Source organism: Pseudorasbora parva, chromosome 12 (genome assembly GCF_024679245.1).
Source record: "Pseudorasbora parva isolate DD20220531a chromosome 12, ASM2467924v1, whole genome shotgun sequence".
NCBI classification, from domain to species: Eukaryota; Metazoa; Chordata; class Actinopteri; order Cypriniformes; family Gobionidae; genus Pseudorasbora; species Pseudorasbora parva.
The window spans coordinates 15,912,552-15,931,602 of record NC_090183.1 but is presented as its reverse complement, the minus strand read 5'-3'; the positions used below and the strand labels follow the sequence as shown (position 1 = coordinate 15,931,602).

The following is a 19,051-nucleotide window of genomic DNA, read 5'->3' as shown; positions in this document are numbered from 1 at the left end:
TGTCACACTTCCTTCAGAAATCATTCTAATGTGATGATTTACTGCTCAAGAAACATTTATGATTATTATCAATATTGAAACAGATGTGTACAATTTTAAGGATTCTTTGATTAATAGAAAGTTCAAAATAACAGTATTTATCTGAAATAAAAACCTTTGTAACATACCACATTTTAAATGTTTTGTGTCAGTAAGAATTCTTTTTTATTGGGGGGGGGGGGGTATTTATCTATAATAAATACATTTATTTAGCAGGGATGCATTAAGTTGACAGTATAGACAAAGCTTTATATTTCAGATAAATACTGTTCTTTTGAACTTTCTATTCATCAAATAACCCTTTAACAAATTAGGCTATAACTGTTCCAACATTGATAATAATCATAAATGTTTATTGAGCAGTAAATCATCATATTAGAATGATTTCTGAAGGATTATGTGACACTGAAAACTGTCCTAAAGTCCTAATATGCTCAAAATTCTGCTTTGCATCACATGAATAAATAACATTTTAAAATAGGTTATTCGAATAGAAAACAGTTATTTTATAGTTTAATAACATTTCACAATATTAAAGCCTTGCAAGCAGAAGAGACTTCTTTAAAAAACAAAAAAATCTTCGTTTTAAAACTTGTCACCATGGATAGATAGATAGATAGATAGATAGATAGATAGATAGATAGATAGATAGATAGATAGATAGATAGATAGATAGATAGATAGATAGATAGATAGATAGATAGATAGATAGATAGATAGATAGATAGATAGATAGATAGATAGATAGATAGATAGTCAGTCTAGCTACATACTGTATTTGTGTATATTGTGTATTTTTGGAATGTAGATCACCTCACTTTCTGTGCTCTAGAAAGTGAGGTGAGCTACATTCCAAAAATACACTATACTGAATCGAGTTCTGAATCGGTCAGCTGGCTGTTGTAGTGATTATTGGCATTCTGTTCAATCATTTGCAACGGAAATAATTAAAATGCAAAGGTCAAGTCCCGCCCATATGCCCCGCCCACTTTCCCTGCTGCGGCCAGCACAGACTGAAATCAGACCGTGTGCCATGCCGTTGGGCTGCTGTATATTCTCATCCTAGGGCCGCTCATCATCCGGGTTCGCTTTGCCCTAGAAACAAATGCAGCTCTGGACCGACAACTTTATTCTTCATTCGCTTGGTTTGACGTTACACCGAGCTAACGTAGGGAGGACTATTAAGGGATGACCGGTTGTATTCACAAGGAGTGTAGATGGTCTTATCGTGTTCATGGCGTGTCAGCAGCAAACTGTCATCTTCCGTCCTATCCGTGATGTTTTGACATATCGATGTGTCGTTTGAATGTGCAACAGGCTCCCGCCAGATATTCATGCGGTTTATGGAGACGATGGGTCATCAAAGGGAGGATGTGTCCTAGTGCTCTACATTTTGTTTTTGCTTGTGGTTACAATAACCATTTATTAATGTTGTTCACTTACGACCATGACTCTTTGAATGGTGATCTTTGATCTGTACACGACTGAACAGCACTTCAGTTTGGCGAGGTCATTTTTGTCAAGGTTTGTGCCAGAGTATAAGGGAATTTAAAATGGCAACTACGGGGAGGAAAAGAATTCCCAACCGGGAGAAACTATCGGCGGAGGATGATGCGCTCAGTCAAATAGCTCGAGAGGTAAGACGGATGAACTGTCTTTCACGTGGTACTAGCCGCAGCTCTATCATGATGCGCAAAATGTCGTCCTTTTACAAGTATTGAGTCGTTATGGGAATTCCCAACCATCTTGCTGAATAATGAAAGGGTTTTTGTCCTCACTCCCCATTTTCCGCATTCAGTAAGGAAAAATGAGCACGGATACGATGACGCGTGTCCTTTAATAACGTGAATGGGAACATTTCGCACCCCTCCCATCCCAATTATTAGGCGCTTGAATGACAAAAACACGTCGTTGCAGTCTGAATGGAGGCATTGTCGCTAGCATGACCTACATGATCGCAAGACCTTAGTTAAGAGGTTAATTGCAGTGGTAAACACTAACAGTCGAGTTTATTTGTCCCTACACAAATATAGCGTTAGTGCAGTTGAGCAACAGCATCTTGTTTGGATACCTGCACGGCGGCGTGACGTCATGAAGCGAAGATCAAACGAAAATGCTGAGAGAAGGTCCCAGACTGCTGACGTCAGAAACTGCTCTGATGCGGCACATCACACCCAGTAAATGGCCCAAATAGTCTCAGGGATATATTTTAAAATACACAGAGCTCAAATCGTGCCGAATCCGATCACTTAAAATACTGTGCCATATGTAATCCAGCATCGAATTCGGTGTTCAGTTCTTAATGAAAAGCAGACTCAAGCAGCTAAGTTTCTTTCTTTCAGAATGGAAAATGTGGCTGATAAATGCAGAAAATAAATGGTGCAGGGATTTAGTAATGATTGCTATTTACTATATAGAGTACAAAGTGATATAGCTTTCAGAAAAATATATATGTTTGTATTGAACATTTAAGGAGCAACATATTTTGTGTGAAAATAAACCATAAAAGTGGTTTATTTTATTTAAAAATGCAAAAAAAAGAAAAAAAAGAAGCAAGGGTAAATTTGTGCATTTACCACAAATGGGTTACAAGGCTCAACAGCAAAAGGCACGCAGTATTGATACACATAATTTCACCAATATAATATGTTTTTAATATTGTCTAAGTTAAAACTTGTTCAAAACAATCACTTTAGCAAAGTTTGAACTGCTTTCTGTTTATTTTGAAACCCTAGTCATCTAATAGCTATCACAATGGATGTTGTTGTAATTAAAGGGTTAGTTTAGCCAAAAATGAAAATTCCGTCCTCATGATCGTTCCAAACCCGTAAGATCTTCGTTCATCTTCGGAACACAAAATAAGATATTTTTGATGAAATCAGAGAGCTCTTGGACCCATCCATAGACAGAAATTAAATTAATACTTTCAGGGCTGAGAAAGCTAATAAAACCATTGTTAACATAGCCCATGTGACTCCAGTGGTTCAACCTCAAATTTTATGAAGCAACGAGAATACTTTTTGTGTGCAAAAAATAAAATTACAAGTTTGTTCAACAATCTAAAAGACTGATGCTGTTGACGTAGTGTAAACTGTGCAGAACTGTGCGCTTCCAGAATGCCGCCTTACCATTGGCCGACACTCTGGAGGTGAGCACTATGCATGTGCACGACTCATTCTGCCGAAAGACTGCCGAGAACTAGAACTAGGACACACTTCAGTGTTAAGACTGTGTCATCAGCGTAAGAGTCTGACACAGGCTAGAATAAATAGTTGAATAAAGTTTTTGCGACCAAAATGTATTCTCGTCACTTCATAAAATGAAGGTTGAACCACTGGAGTCACATGAATGATTCTAAAAATGTTAGACCTTGAAATTGTTAATTACATTGCTATCTATGGAGGGGTCAGAGAGTGTTTCTTTAATCAAAAATATCTTAATTTGTGTTCCGAAGATGATCAAAGGTCTTATGAGTTTGGAATTACATGATTGATAGTAATTCATGACATAATTTTCATTATGGGGGAACTAACCCTTTAAGTTATCTTATTCCTAATGTTTCAAAAGATGTTTAAGTCAGAGATATCCGTTTAGTGCCGCCAGTCCTCTGTGACCTTTCAGTTTTGGATCCACTGACCACATCTGGAAAGCATTTTCAGACTGAAGAATCCTCACAATTTTTCCCATCAATCTTCTTTCTTCTAATTGACCTTGACCTTACCTTGATGCTTAGTGGGTGCCCTTAATAGGCAAAATCTTTGGAAGTAGTATGGAAATGTATCAGGGACATTTTATCTATAAAATTAGCTCTAGCTAACGGATGGAAAAAGTAATGATGTTTTGCATCATTTGCCCTCTGGTCCTTGTGTTCTCGTAAAAATCTGTACCCACCCTTTAAACTTAGCATCCCTCTTACAGGATGAATAAGTCTCTGTGGACTCCACATCCTCAAATGTTTTCCCTTTCTTTTTGTTCTTCTTTCTTATTTAAACTTCATAATCACCCATTGCCCAAGCCAGGGAGAATTGAGTCAATTCTTAAAGGAGTAGCTAAATTAAAACTTTATTATTTTTATATCTTCATGCCATTCCAAAACCCTATGACAAAATGTGTTTATTTTTTTATTTTTTTAACTGGCCTGATAAAGTCATTATATAGTTGATTTTAATGTTTTTATTCAGCTTAAACAGCTGATATTGTCTAAATAGAATTTTGGTTTGAACTTTGAGCTTAAACTGCAGACTTTCAGTCTGGACTTTCAGTCCAAATCCAAACTTTGTGCATTTCCGATTAGAATCCGATCATATAAAAAAAAAAAAAAAAACGCATCAGTCCCTGTAGAGTAGAATAAACTCTACATCCTAAAATGTTTTTCCTTTCTTTTTGTTCTTTTTTCACATTGAGACTGCACTATCAGTTATCCACTAAGCCAGGGAGAATTGAGTTGAAGGAATGGTTAAATCAATGTCATTTTTCACATTTTCATGCCATTACAACCCCCCATGACTTTCCTTCATCTTTTAACACAAAAGGTCAAATTTTAACTTGCCTCTGTTTTCAAAATAATGAAAATAAATGACAAATGTTGCTCTCTGCCTCCACAAAAATGTACCATAAAAGTTTCATTAAACACTTTCTGCCAGTATTAATATTGAGTACTTATAGAGTAGTATTCCATCCTTCATATCTCTGAAGAGTCTTTAGTTTTATCATATTTATTAAAGACAGATACGCTGTGCCAATTCATTCCGAGAACAGCCAAACACGTGGAGGTGTGCAGTGGGCGGAGCTAAAGAGTCACGCGCGCACACACACACCCACACACAAAATAAATCATGGCATTATCCCTGGATAACTTTAGATTCACTATACGTTCGTGTTGCCTACACGCGCTGATTGCCAACGAAACTTTCACAACTCGGTTGTTGCTCCAGAAAAACAAACTGCATCAACTGTGTCCTTAACGCTGGGTTATTTGAGAAGCTGAACAAGGTTATCTTTCCCTCACAACCAAAAACACACTTATTTAGTGACAATGTTGATTTTGTGGTCTAAAAACAAAATTACAGCGCTGCCGACGGCTTCTTTTTCTATTCAGACTATTGTCTGTACGATTTGTAAACTATTTTCCATGAACAGGCAGAAATTTGAAGGTGCCCTAGAATCAGTTAAAACAATATGTTAAATTGTTCTCTGATATCTACATAGAGGGTATTTGGCTTATTTAAGGGCAAAAATTGTCCAGATACAGTTTTACATATCATTTTACAACCCTATAAATTGTCCCTAGGATGTAATGCTCTGTTTTTGCCTTATTTGGAAGAGTCATGAATATTAATGTTGAGCTCTGCTCTTATTGGGTTATTTCAGCCGCTCACAGCTCACAGCAGTTCAGCTGTTCAGCGAAGCGGCTCGTGAGTCCTGACAGAACACAGAGCGACTGAATGACACTTTAAGCAGAACATCTCAAATGGAGATATCTAAAATGCAGCCTACTTGTTTATTGGTGTTTTCAGATCATCTGTGCGCGAAAAAGAGCTTGCGTGCTTGCGATTGCCAGATTTCAGTAATTTAAATCCTCCAAACAGAGCTTTTCTGTGAAAAGAACACATATACTATCTAGTGTTTTACCTAAACATGTCCAATCTGGCAACCATATGCAAGCTCTCTCTCTCGCGTATGGATGATCTGAAAACACCAATAAACAAGTAAGCTGCATTTCAGCAATCTCCATTTGAGATATTCTGCTTAGTGTCATTCAGTCTACATTTTAGACTTGTCTTTTTTCGTTAACGATATTGCATGTTTATATAACGTTAGTAACAATGTAGGCTACGCAGTGACTGTGATGTACTCTGAAAGCATGCAAAAACATTATAGGCCTACTTCAGTTCTCAAAACTATAAATATATAACATATTTTTACAAAATGAATAGCCTTGTCAAATGACTGTTGTTTCAACTTATATGGTGGAAAACGTGACATTTGCTAGAAGGATCAAGCGAACTATCTGTAAGCAATGTATCTACGGTTGTATTTTGTAATACAAAATAATATTTACCTTTGTCATTAGACACACTATTTAGTCTTGTAGGGTACTTGGAGTTTCCTGATGTTACTGTACTAGCATCTTGCGTCATCTAGACAATGTAGTCTCTCTAAGAAACTTTCAATTTAATCAGAAATTGTTTAAACAGCTAGTCAATACGTGGATAAATCACTACTTACCGCTTGCAGGAATACAGTTGCTCCTTTCTTCAGTTTAAGACGCTGAGCAAAGCTTGCTTGAAATGGGCCGAACAAATGAACGATTTTGAAATAAATTGCTGTGGTATCCGATTATAATAATCCTCAACCACTGTTGACGTATGAAAAGTCCTCACGTCTCCTGCACAGCCTGAACATATGTGTCATGAGAGCTGCCGTTTTTGCTATCCTCGAGTGTCGCTTGTTTATCTGCAGTCCCGATGATTCGGCTCCGTCAGTTCCGCCTGATAATGAACCTGTTTGGACAGATGCAAATGTTGTGGGTGTGCATATAAATGATCCCCAACGCTTGCGTCACGGTTGGCCTTATGTTGAGAATCACTTATTTTTCCGTGGTGTTTTTCATTCACGAGATTTACATAAGGAGGAAGCAATGTTTGAGACTCACTGTATGTGATGTCCATGTACTGAACTCTTATTATTTCACTATGGAAAGGTTAATTAAATTTTTCATTCTATGGCACCTTTAAATTGTCACACTGAAAATCTTAACATCTGCCCAGCCTGTCCAATACATGAACAATTAAATTAATTATGCACTTGTGTGTTTTGCTTTCTGGAACTACATTGATTGAATAATTATGCACTTACTCTGATCATTTCAGTGATTAATTTTATCCTGTTAAAAAAATCTAAATAATTTGTTCTTGCTTACACATTCATGTCCGAACTGTGAAACACACATGTGAGAGAGAAAAAAATTCGCAGTTGGGTCACTTGAACCATGTAATGTAAATGCGATGATAGACATCTTTGTTTAGGCATGACATAGGTGTGCAGTATGGTATGGAGACTTTGTACCAATCAGACAGCTATGTAGCACTTAGAAGGTTCAACTGTATAATCAACATCTCTGCCAGTTAAGCTGTTTTTAAACACCAGGCATTAGGGAACAGCAAAGCTCTGTAGAAACTTGATCAATTTTCTTTCCTCTGCTTGTTCGGCAACACGATCACATGGTAATGCATATCAATAGTATGAGTGTGCAATCTCATAGAATGTATATGCCAAAATGACTTTATGGCGTGCATATGACACGCTCTTGGGTAGGTTGGGGGTGGTGGGGTGGGTGGTTCGTACGTACGTATAATAGGCCAAAGTGCGTGTCATATGCACGTGAAAAAACACGTACCATATGCATGTCAAAACCCATTTTGGCGTATACATTCCACAAGATTGCACACTCTTACTATTTATTTGCATTTTTGTGAGTTTGAGCTCTGTTCACAGATGTGGTGGGATTGGGGTGTAGACTTTGTTTCAATGTAATCAGAATGGCACTAGTTAGTTCCTGCCATGACGATCTTGTGAAAGTCTTAATAAGTCTTTCCCAGACATTTTATAGTTGTTTCAATATTTTTATTTAGCCAAAAAAATGCAAGTTATATTGTCTTAATAGATTTTTGGCTTCTTCTCAGCATGTCCCCGAGGTTAAACTGCTCATCACATTACATTCAGTAATGATACAAACTAGGATTGGAGGGCACAGCTTTAACAAATGTGAAAGGCAAAAGTTTCAGTTTTCTCTCTGAATTCTCATGGTTTATGTCACCTTTTCACACCACGTAAAACGAAAATATGTCAGACGGTGTTATAGGAAATATGCCAAAAAGGTTGTGTTGTTGCAAAGTGCTAGTTGATCAGAAATAATAAAGACATGTTTTAGGCCGCCGTAGACAACCAGGAATAAAGGCACACATACCAGCCTCCTATGTTCATGCTCAGAAGAGGCAGTAGTCCCACGCACTGGCTCCATACTGTCATGTTGTAAATAAAGCAACATCTGTATTGCAAATCCCTCCACGTTGCTGTTGTTTTGTTTGGAGTATGCTTACCATAGCAAAGTCATTGCCATAGAAACCAAAGCAGATATTCCGGAAAATGAAAGAGCTCCATGGGACACAACTTTTTTCCCCCTGAAAATTTGCTTTACAAATACCTGAATGTCAATATAATTTTTATTGACATTCACCAAAAATTATTAAATTAGTATTATTTTTTAAATGATAAACCCTAATAAATTAATTTTGATTAATCTTTTTGGTTCTTTGGTACTTTTTGGATGTTATAGATCAGAAGTAAAATGGAGAGAAATGCAAGTTGGCTGGTCGTTGTGCATGTCAATCAAGTGGATGTTATTTTAAGTCTATCACCGATCTCTTTCCACTTAGAATATCTTTTTTTTTGTCTTAGTTGCACAGAAGCAGAAATGACATCTCATGTTCCAATTTTATCATCTACCTCAGTCACAGCACGTGGACTCCATTGGAACTTTGGACTCCATTCACATTCGACTCTTTTTCCACTTGTATTTTCCTACTCCTGAGACAGGAAGCAGAAAGCCTTAAGGCTGTACGTCTTAGGCTTTGTTCCAAATGGCGCTCTTGATATGTACTTATGGTCTTGCAGAGCTGCCATGGCTCGTGTGTAGAACACCCATTAGATATTTTAGGGATCTCACGACCGCCTACTTTGCAGAGGCACTGATGCAGGCTCCATCAAAACTTTACTGGACAGTTCATGCGACATAACGTCATCAAAGTGTGGATTTTGAGGTAGGCCACAACGTTTTAGGATGACATTTGGGACCTTATAAAAGGCAAAAAGGCTACATTTTCAACTGTCTACATTGAAAGTAAATAACACACATATGGTGACTAAATATTATCATTAGCTAAGGGCTTATACATTGTTAGACTTAAAGGGTTATTTCACTCAAAAATGACCTCCGGTCATCTTCAGAACACAGTTAAAGATATTTTATATTTATTCCGAGAGCGTATGCAAGTGTAGGCACACTATACTGTCCAAGTCCAGAAAGGTAATAAAAACATCATCAAAGTAGTCCATATGTGACCTCAGTTAGTTAATTAGAATCTCTAGAAGCATCAAAAATACATTTTGGTCCAAAAATCACAAAAACTACAACTTTATTCAGCATTGTCTTCTCTTCCGCGTTTGTTTTCAAATCTCAAATAAAGATTCAGACGGTTATGAATCAGCGGATTGATTCATGATTCGGATCGCTAATATCACGTGATTTCAGCAGTTTGATACGCGATCCGAATCATGAATCAATACGCTGATTCATAACTGTTTGAATCTTTATTTGGGGATTCAAAACAAAACGAAGAGAAGGCAATGCTGAATAAAGTCGTAGTTTTTTTGTGATTTTTGGACCAAAATGTATTTTCATTGCTTCAAGAGATTCTAATTAATTGAATTAATTCAATCTTAAATCATCTTCTTCTGACAAACAGCCACATGCCGAGAAGCAAAAACAAGATCTGCTGTATGTCGTCCGCTGATGTTTAGTGTCTTCCCGCGAGAATGATGCAGAATGCTACACCATGCTTATCAAGTAAGGGTGCTGTTGCCTGTGGAAACACAAGCCGGATCAGGGTTTAGCACCACGGATCGTACTGAACCATCATGCTCGGTGAAAACGAGCCATAAGTAACGTTGCAACTACATGTCAACTGAGAGTCATTCGATTATTAGTAGACTGTCTGCTTAATATCTGCTAACACTTTATTTTGATGATCCCCAACAGACATTCTACTGACTATAAGTAACTTTGCAACTGCATGTCAGCTTATTCTACTAACCTGAACCATAACACCTAACATAAGTCTACAGTCTACTAATACTCTAATGAGAGTTATATGACGTAGTTGCAAGCAGGGTGGGAAATTAGCACCCGCCACCAGCCAATGGCGGGTACTTTTTTAAAGCGGCGGGTGACTTTGGTGTGTATACCAGCCACAGTGGTGGGTGAATTGTAAAACATATTTTTACTGGTTACTACTTAAAACATTCATTGTAACGGATTGGACAGCTTTGTCAAAGAATGATGTTGCTAGTAACAATAATGCACCCTTGTTGAGTAACTCGTTTCATGATTCTGACCGTTTCTGCCACTGAAATGACTGGGGAAAAATGTCCCAATCTACCCAAATTCACCCCAATACCATACTAATGTACTTTCTTTTAAATTTGAATTCTGGAAAAAGTGGCTGGTAAAAAATATAAGTGGCTGGTAAAATTGGACATCCACCAGCCACTGTGGCTAGTGGGCAAAAAAAGTTAATTTCCCTCCCTGGTTGCAAGGTTGCTTATAGTTAGTAGAATGTCTAAAGTGGACCATCAAAAAGTGTTATTGAATCTTTGTGCATAGAAGGTTGGTTTGTTGAGGAAGATGTGTGGTTTTTGACTCATGAGGGGAAGATAATTTAGCTGACCTAGTAGTAGAAGAGTATTTAGCTCCTGCCTCACTGCAGCAACAGATTGGCCAGCCACCACCCACTGACCTGCATCCCATAAGCCTCTCCACAACATCCTGTGTTAATCGGCCCTCCAGGAGCTTCACTACTGTGCATCATTTTGGCCGTTTTATTTAAATTCCTCAGAAAACTAAAATCTATTCCCTTTCAGGGCTACTGATGACAGTTTCCAGTGTAAAGTGCCAGGAATGGAAAGGCAGTTATTCTGTTAGTCATGCAGGGTCATATATCAACCTATTTTGCTCTCCGTGGTGCAGTGGAAGGCAAAGCTGATGTTGTAAGCCATTGCGAGTCTGCATATTAGGGGGGTTTGAGTAAGCCTGCGATTAAGTTGCTGGGTAGACTGAGGTGAGGAGCAGACAGGAAGTGATGCGCTATGGGCCTGCATTGCGCTCTAAAAGCAGATTAGTCTGGAGCTACTATCCATGGCTGTCTAATCTCCTGCACCGTCACCTAGAAAACAAAAACAACTCGTTCCCTATAATTATGTATTACATTTTCAAAGTCAAACCAGTTTACCAGTTTACACAACCTGATTGAAGGTAATGAATTAATCTGTATTAAATAAATCTGCATTAAAATACAATTCTTAAAAAGTATTCCTTTTTTATTATAATGTTACATGTCTGCTTATTAATATTTGAAATACTTTTGTAAAATGTAACATGGTGCAACTTTTGATATTAATTAATGATAAAAGGAATTCTATGATTCAATAATACTTATATAATTATTATATATAAATACACATACAATTATTACATAATATTAAATAAATACATCTTAACTAATAAGTAATTATTAACAACAATGGTGTTCAAAGGTAAAATAACCTGCACCCCTTAATTAATAAACTTTGTTTAACATAACAGTCAGGCACAATTGACAAATAAGATGTTATGACATGATATTGTGTAGTTATGTAGTTTAAACTTGGCGCTAAGTAGAGACGAACTCACTGACGGAGCGCAGTGAGGTAATCTGTCATATCACAATACAGACTTAACTTCACATAAATTAAATAAAACAGCCATGAATGAGAGCATGTTGGAAATAAAAGCGCCAAACTTATTTCTTTCTCTGTTTATGCTCAGTCGCGTTCAGCCGTTCTCTCACTGAGTTGTTGCTCCAGCATATAGGCTAGTCACCGTATGTAAACAAGGCAGACTCGTTTAAAACTCCTTAAATTATTATCGTCTGCTATATAACATTTATATAATGAACATCTAATTAATTACAGCTCCATGAAAATAAATTATTAGGCCCTTCTCCGCGAGAATTGTAAGTTAAACGCAGAGATGATTTTTTTAAATTTATTTTTTGTACATATTTATTATTACAATGTTTGCATATTCCAGAGAATATTCTCTCTTTAGTCAATTAAACACATAAACCTTTTAAAACTAGTTTAAAATTAATGTGTATTTATGTTCATAGTTATGGGGAGTTGATAGACTCAACTCAACTTAAGATAGAAAACATTAGACTTTATAAATGTATTTTGCCTGTTGTTAATATGGCTGTATATTATTAATAAAAAGGTGAAAGTGCTAAAAAGACTTTGCACTGTATTTAAAAAAATTAAAAAAATTCAGACTATTTGGTGTAAATGTCTTTTGTTCTGTATGTAAGGGAGTGAAACTGCAAAAATTACAGTGTTTAAAAAGCTCAGTGCTGTTGCTGTAATTGTAAAAAAACATAAATAACACAATAAATAAATATCGGTTCTATATATTGGTTATCGGCAAATGCTAAATAATCGGTATTGGTTATAAAAAAAATAAAATATTGGTCGATCACTAATTACCATGACCTTTAAATATTAAAAGCTCAAGGGCTCACCCCTTTAAATAATTTATTTAGATGTGTGCATGCAACATGTATTCAAGGTGTAAAGAAAACATCTTAGGTTACGAATGTAACCATAGTTCCCTGAGAATAGAAACGAGACACTTTGGAGAACACCTCCAGCGAGACCAGTGTCTGAAGCATGTGTCTAAACACGACAATAACATTGGTCAACTTCTTTTGTCTGAAGGAGCCGTGGGCAGGCATACCTGAAGCATGGCAGTGAGACACAGTGTCTCATTCCCCTTCTCAGGAAACCATGGTTAATTCATAACCCACCTTTAGAATGAGAACTCACACTTTGGAAAACAAATATCCACTCTGCCATGCTGAGGGAATGAATGGCATAACTGCTGACATAAAGTCAATGACTCCACAGAGCTAGGTCTAGAGTCACAATTCCCTATCCTAGAATGTACGCACCAGTGCTGTGACTCTATTCCCTAGGGTTTGACCAGGTTACGATTATTTATCATGTTGACAAGCACGTGCGTTGTTTAAGACGCAGTTTAGAGACCATGATTTTCCTTCTAACACAACTGCTTGCTAATATTCATAAAGAAATATTAATGTTCATCATAGTTCAAATCGCAAGTTTCACCCACAGTCAGGTATTGACACAATTGGCGTGAGACGCACTCGCAGTCGCAATCATGTCATTATGATTTGTGTCTAACAACTGATTGCATGGTTTTCGGTTAAAATGTAAAAATGATTGCATATTATTTGAAAACATTAAAAAATTATTGCAATATCATTATTATTATTTTGTCAGCTTTATTACAGGATTATGATGAACAGGTCTATTCATGTTTTAACCAAGAGGGAAAAACGCAAAATCCCTGTAGTCATTATGAGACAGTGCTGTTCTGTAAGTTGTACTGTAGCCTAGCCTACCTTCTGACGTTCAAATTTCGTTCTGTAACTGGAAAATAAGTGAATATCGGCTCGGGTACATGATCTGCATGATGAGGCGCTCAGTCACGCTTTAGTAAAGAGCGCGACATCTAGGCCTACTGTTTGAATTTGGATACAAATTTACCGGGAAGTGGTGTTATGACAAAATCTGTTTATTTATATCTCAGTCATGCCCCCATCTTTCTGCAAAAATGCTAACTGTTTACTTTAACTGTAAAAAAGGAGTCTTTGATTCATCTTTTGAAGGCATGAAATGAATAAAAAAGGCTATATGTATTATTTCTTTTATTTTACAGTTAAATTATTATTATTTATGTAATCAGGGAGTTTTTTTTATTTTTTTAATGTCGCGAAAGCACTTTGTTCCTACATGAACTGACTACCTCTTTGCACTTCAATAAAAAGACTTTATGGTATTTGGCATATTTGTTTTTGCTGTAGTTTTTAGGGTGATTTTTCCTGTAAAGATATCAAGATATATATCGTATATTGAGATATAGCTAAATATATCGATATATATATATATTGCTCCATATCGCCCAACCCTAGTATATCCCGCCTGTCACTACAGGAGACACTATCATCCTGATAAGTGGAGGTCTCAGGAAACACTCTTAAAACAGGAGGAGACTTAGTAACACATCATCAAGGAGGCTCACAGAGAGCCAACGAACTAACATAGTATCCAACGGGAGCTCTACAAATAAAGCTCTAGCAAGATGACTAAATAAGAGGACGCCTAACTACGCCAGGAATACTTTCCAAGGTGGCTCACAAAAGACTGACAAGTCAATACTGCTATCCAACTGGAGCTCAGGGCAGCGGAGGTCTCAGCATGATGCCTCTATATTGAGAGTAAACTTAACGTTTTTCTATGGATGGTGCCATCAGGCTATCAGGAATTGGTTGCTATAAAACCACATGTGAACATAATACTGTATTGTTTTGGAAAATGACTTTAAACTGGATAAACTGAATAAATCAGTAATTAAATCTATTTTTTCCTCAATAGAGGCAGTTATCCAAAGTCAAGTATTTTCTGTCTTTTAATGTTTTTGAAAGGGTTATACATGTTTTAATCTCAACCCACCTTTTCTACTGTAATGACCTTTATTTAGGTATTAGCCAAGCCTCCCTAACACGTTTGCAGATTTTACACAATGCTGCTGTTCGTCTGTTAACAGGAATGTGCAAGCAAGAACAAATTACACCAGTATTGGTATTCCTGTTCCTTTTTAGAATTAATTATAAGATTTTAGATTTTGTATTTACATTGTTAAACGGATTTTGCAGATTTTATTTAATGGAGTTGCATGCTCCATCAAGATCACTTGAGCTGAGAATATACTTTTGTCCCGCCTGCAAGTGCAGGCGACTGTGCTTTTGCAGTTGCAGTCCCAAAACTTTGGATTAATTTGTCTCTACATGTCAGACAGGCCCAAACACTTTCTGCTTTTAAATCTAGTCTCAAAACAAATTTTTAATCTTTGGCATTTAGCTCAGTATGAGAGCTGTTTTTATGATTTTCTTCTAAATAAACTTTGAGTTGAGTTGAGTTGAGTTGAGTTGAGTTGAGTTGAGTTGAGTTGAGTTGAGTTGAGTGACAAAGCCTAAGTATGCTCTATACTGAATGACCACCTTACCAAGGAGGCTCGAATACCCTTTTTCCACTAAGTCAGTGCTGGTGCTGGTTATGAGCCAGAGCTTAGTTTCAAATCGGTCTTTTGTCTTTCCACACCCAAAACACAAACTCCGAACCAGGAAAAGTGGTTCCTAAAATGAAATTTGTCATTAATGACTCACCCTAATGTTGTTCCACACCCGTAAGACCTCCGTTCATCTTCGGAACACAGTTTAAGATATTTTATATTTAGTCCGAGAGCATATCCAAGTGTAGCACACTATACTGTCCATGTCCAGAAAGGTAATAAAATCATCATCAAAGTAGTCCATATGTGATGTCAGTTAGTTAATTAGAATTTCTTGAAGCATCAAAAATACCTTTGGGTCCCAAAATAACAAAAACAAAGACTTTATTCAGCACCGAATTAAGAATCAGTCGACGAAGGCTGAACAACTAGGAAGGGTTCGCAAATTAAAGCAAAAAAAAAATTTGCTTCCTGACGGGTTCCAAAGATCGCCACCATCAACTGATCCTGAAGACAAAATAAATTGTTGAAATGTACTACAGGCCCCCTTTTGTATTCTGGTCGCACCGGTAATGATGTCATAGGATGTTGCCAGCCAATGTTATTGTCGTGTTTAGAGACGTTTTTCAGACACAGGTTATGCTGGACAATCCCCAAAGTGTCCTAGGATGCAGTGCTTCTCCTATTCTCCCGAAGTTCCCATTCGAAAGGGAATTCGATTTTTGTATGATTAGAATGTGACATTTTTTCTTCCATTGAAATACCACACGCACAAATGTTTATTAGTTTTCCATGACTATTTGAACGTTTTGCTTGTGCTTTCCTACCCATCTGTATTGGTGACTCACTCCATTCCCAGTCCACACACACACACACACACACACACACACACACACACACACACACACACACACACACACACACACACACACACACACACACACACACACACACACACACACACACACACACACACACACACACATTTGTGATCTGGGTGAATTATGAGTCAGCATACTTGATATTCAAATTAACCCCTCCGCAAGACTGTGGAGGAGGAGGAACGCTCTTGTTGTTTGTTCCATCAGTCCCTATGCAAAGTTCATTTTGCAGTCTTGCTCTGAGCCACATGTTAAATATGGCTATGAGGCGCAGGTTTGTTTGCTTTGGAGGCTATTACTATGTGTGCTCATGGTCTCCAAAGACACCCAGAGTGTACGTTAAAATGTTCTAGGCCTGAACCACAACTGCCTACTTTATTTCTGCATTGTGGACTGCATGTCAAACTGACTAGAAATTCTCTACAATAGATCAAGAATATATTAAGGCTATGTGATTTTGTTATTGGATTGTCTAATTGAAAGACAGTCTATTCTGAGCTGGACTGCCCAGGATTGGGTTGTCACAGAAGTTAATTCACATAGGGCTGCCAAAGCATGAGTTTAATCTCAGATATTTAGGAGCTTCACTACAGCAATTTGAATCAGTTTGACCTCTCTTGCTGTTTAAATCTCAGTGAATGGTTGGAAGAGATTTACACATGCAAATATACGTACAAACAAGTACCCCAAAACAGTCTACAGTTTATGCCAAGTACAGGCTCTGCTTGTAAGTGTTAAATCATTGTTCCTTAATCTTTGAAGATTAAACTATTCTAAATACTACTTAGGTGGTAGGATTATGATATACATTTTGCTTCACTCAGCAAAATAATTAAGCAACAATGTGTCAAATGTAGAATCAGGGTTTATTTACACACTGATCCTGATTGTACTTGTGCCAGATAAGTATTGATACTTTTTTAAGAAAATGTTTGCCTATTTGGGAAAGAAATGCTTGTCTTACAATCTTAATTTTGAATTATGGTTTAGTGAATGGTTCACTGACTGAATGAGTTTGATTCATGCCGCTTACTTAAAGGGTTAAAGGGAAAAGGGAAGGGAAGCATGATCATTCAAATATACTCCCTGGTTTCTACTGATACAAAGCCATATGTTAAATCGCTGAAGTAACCCTTTAAAGCAGCACTAGGTAACTTTTCAACCTTCATAATATATTTTTTAAGACTCTTGTGATTATAAATCGACTTACAATAGGTTGAATGACACGTCTGCCATAGCCTGATGGGGTCTGTATCGTTTTTAATCGTACTTTTAAACTTCGGGTTTCGGGTAGTAACCCGAGAAAAAAAAGAACTACAAAATTCGACTGCTTTACGGCATATACGTCACTTCCACCCCCTGTTGTAGGATGACAGCTCTTACGACAGTAGTTGAGGACATTATTTTTTCCAAACTGAAGGGGGGACCCCGAGAGCAAAAGTAGCCAAGTGCGGCTTTAAGTGAGTTTCCCATTAAACAAAGAACCAGCTCTCAAGAAATCACTTGTCCTCGAATGTCATTGCAATATGTTTACTCACATTAACGATTATTTGACTAATATTAATGAAACTACATGGGTGCACATGTTTAACTGTCATGAATTCTGCCAAGAAATTTATTATATTTATATTTTTCAGATATATTTTGTACTGTCACTTTCAATCAATTTAACGCTTTTCTTAATAAAAGTATTTGTTTCTTTTTAAAGAGCATACAATCTTACTGACCCCAAACTTTTGAACGGCAGTGTATACAGCAATGGACTGCCTCTTTGCTCTTATGCGAGTTCGCAGTTGATCTCTTTCCTGACTCTGAAAGAATTTAGTTCCTTATGGTTCCATAGGGAGGCCTGTGGGGTCCTCACACAGCTGAGGAGGAAAGGAACATCTGTCAGATTCTGCCACGCTCATGCTTGATCTCGGACAGACACACTATCTTCTCATGACAGAACCTCAAATCCCTCTAATAGCAGTGACTTGTAGTCTGTTTTTACAGAGCGGTATTTAACGAAACCAGAAACTGAACATTAAAGCTTAAAATATAGCTTTCCCAGTGAGGCAATTCAGCCAAAGAAGAAAACGCAGATGCAAGAGACTGTTTTTCTTCTCTTTGTTAAAGTGAAATGCAAGAAGATTTAGTGCTTTAGAAATCATTCATGTATGACATCTGTGACAATCAGTGAAGCTGGAGCCTTTCATAATTAAAGAAGCATAATATTGCATTTGCAGTAATAATTTGATTTAACTGCAATTTAGTTCTGCACTAACACATGAAACCAACAAAAGCCACTGGTCTAAAGTGGAGAATGTACACAAGTCTGGTATGACTGATAAGGCACCAGTTTATCACTTACACATGTGTCTCATGCTGAGTCACTGATCAAATGGTTTTAACCTGTGGAGCAACTGGCATGTGCATTTGTTTAGACTGCAACTGCTCTTTATTGGTGTGGTATTTCGGTAGACATTACTCATTATAACAATTGTGTCCAGCTGGATTATTAACTTGACTATACTGGTAAAACTGAAAATGCACACAAAATTCAATTACAAAAAGATTCTGAAAGGTTACTTTCAGTAAAAAGAGGAGTTTTGAATATTCACTATTGTCTATGATATCATTTTATATCAATTCAATCCACGTGTATTTGTATAGCACTTTTCACACATTATTTTATAAAGCAGCTTTTTAGAAAATGCATGCGTCTACATTACAATTCAGAGTGATCTGTTATCAGAGGTGACAATGGGTGCGTTTACATGCACACAAGTAAGCTGATAACTTTCCTCGTGTTTCCTTGTAGTGACGTCAAAAATAATAATGTCCGTATATCTGACTCTGAGATTTTGGAATGTTATGTCAGTTGTGATGTTCAATAAAGCGTGCACCGTGTCAGCGGGAGATTTATGGCTCATATTATCCCTTATACAGTTATGCAGCGTTTTGACTGAACTTCTTCTAGGCTACTTATGCTGCATTAGAAAATCAAATATTATATTAAAACATTTAATATAAATTCCGGCGAGATTCTGAAGTGCGCAATTTACATTTTTTTTTATTCATACTCCATACATTCATACCATATAGAGCTCCGGAGGTTGACGTCACACAGCCTAAACCCCGCCATTTTGGCAGGCAATCAGGGGAGCGTAGCTGCAGCATTGGT

At 37.1% G+C, this 19,051-nt stretch overlaps 1 protein-coding gene across 9 annotated transcripts in view; it reads left to right on the top strand.

The window, feature by feature from the left end:
• Window positions 1-1,033: 1,033 nt before the first annotated feature.
• The window catches only part of lrrfip1b (leucine rich repeat (in FLII) interacting protein 1b), a 57,237-nt gene continuing 39,219 nt past the window's right edge, over window positions 1,034-19,051 (top strand). For 4 of the 9 annotated variants that reach the window (XM_067459325.1, XM_067459323.1, XM_067459322.1 and 1 more), the window contains exon 1: window positions 1,035-1,676. In XM_067459325.1, coding sequence (XP_067315426.1) covers window positions 1,593-1,676 — 84 coding nt within the window. In that variant the 5' untranslated portion in view covers window positions 1,035-1,592. Of the gene's footprint in view, window positions 1,677-19,051 lie in introns of all 9 variants that reach the window. The other 5 variants (XM_067459326.1, XM_067459329.1, XM_067459324.1 and 2 more) reach the window with 3 other exon arrangements.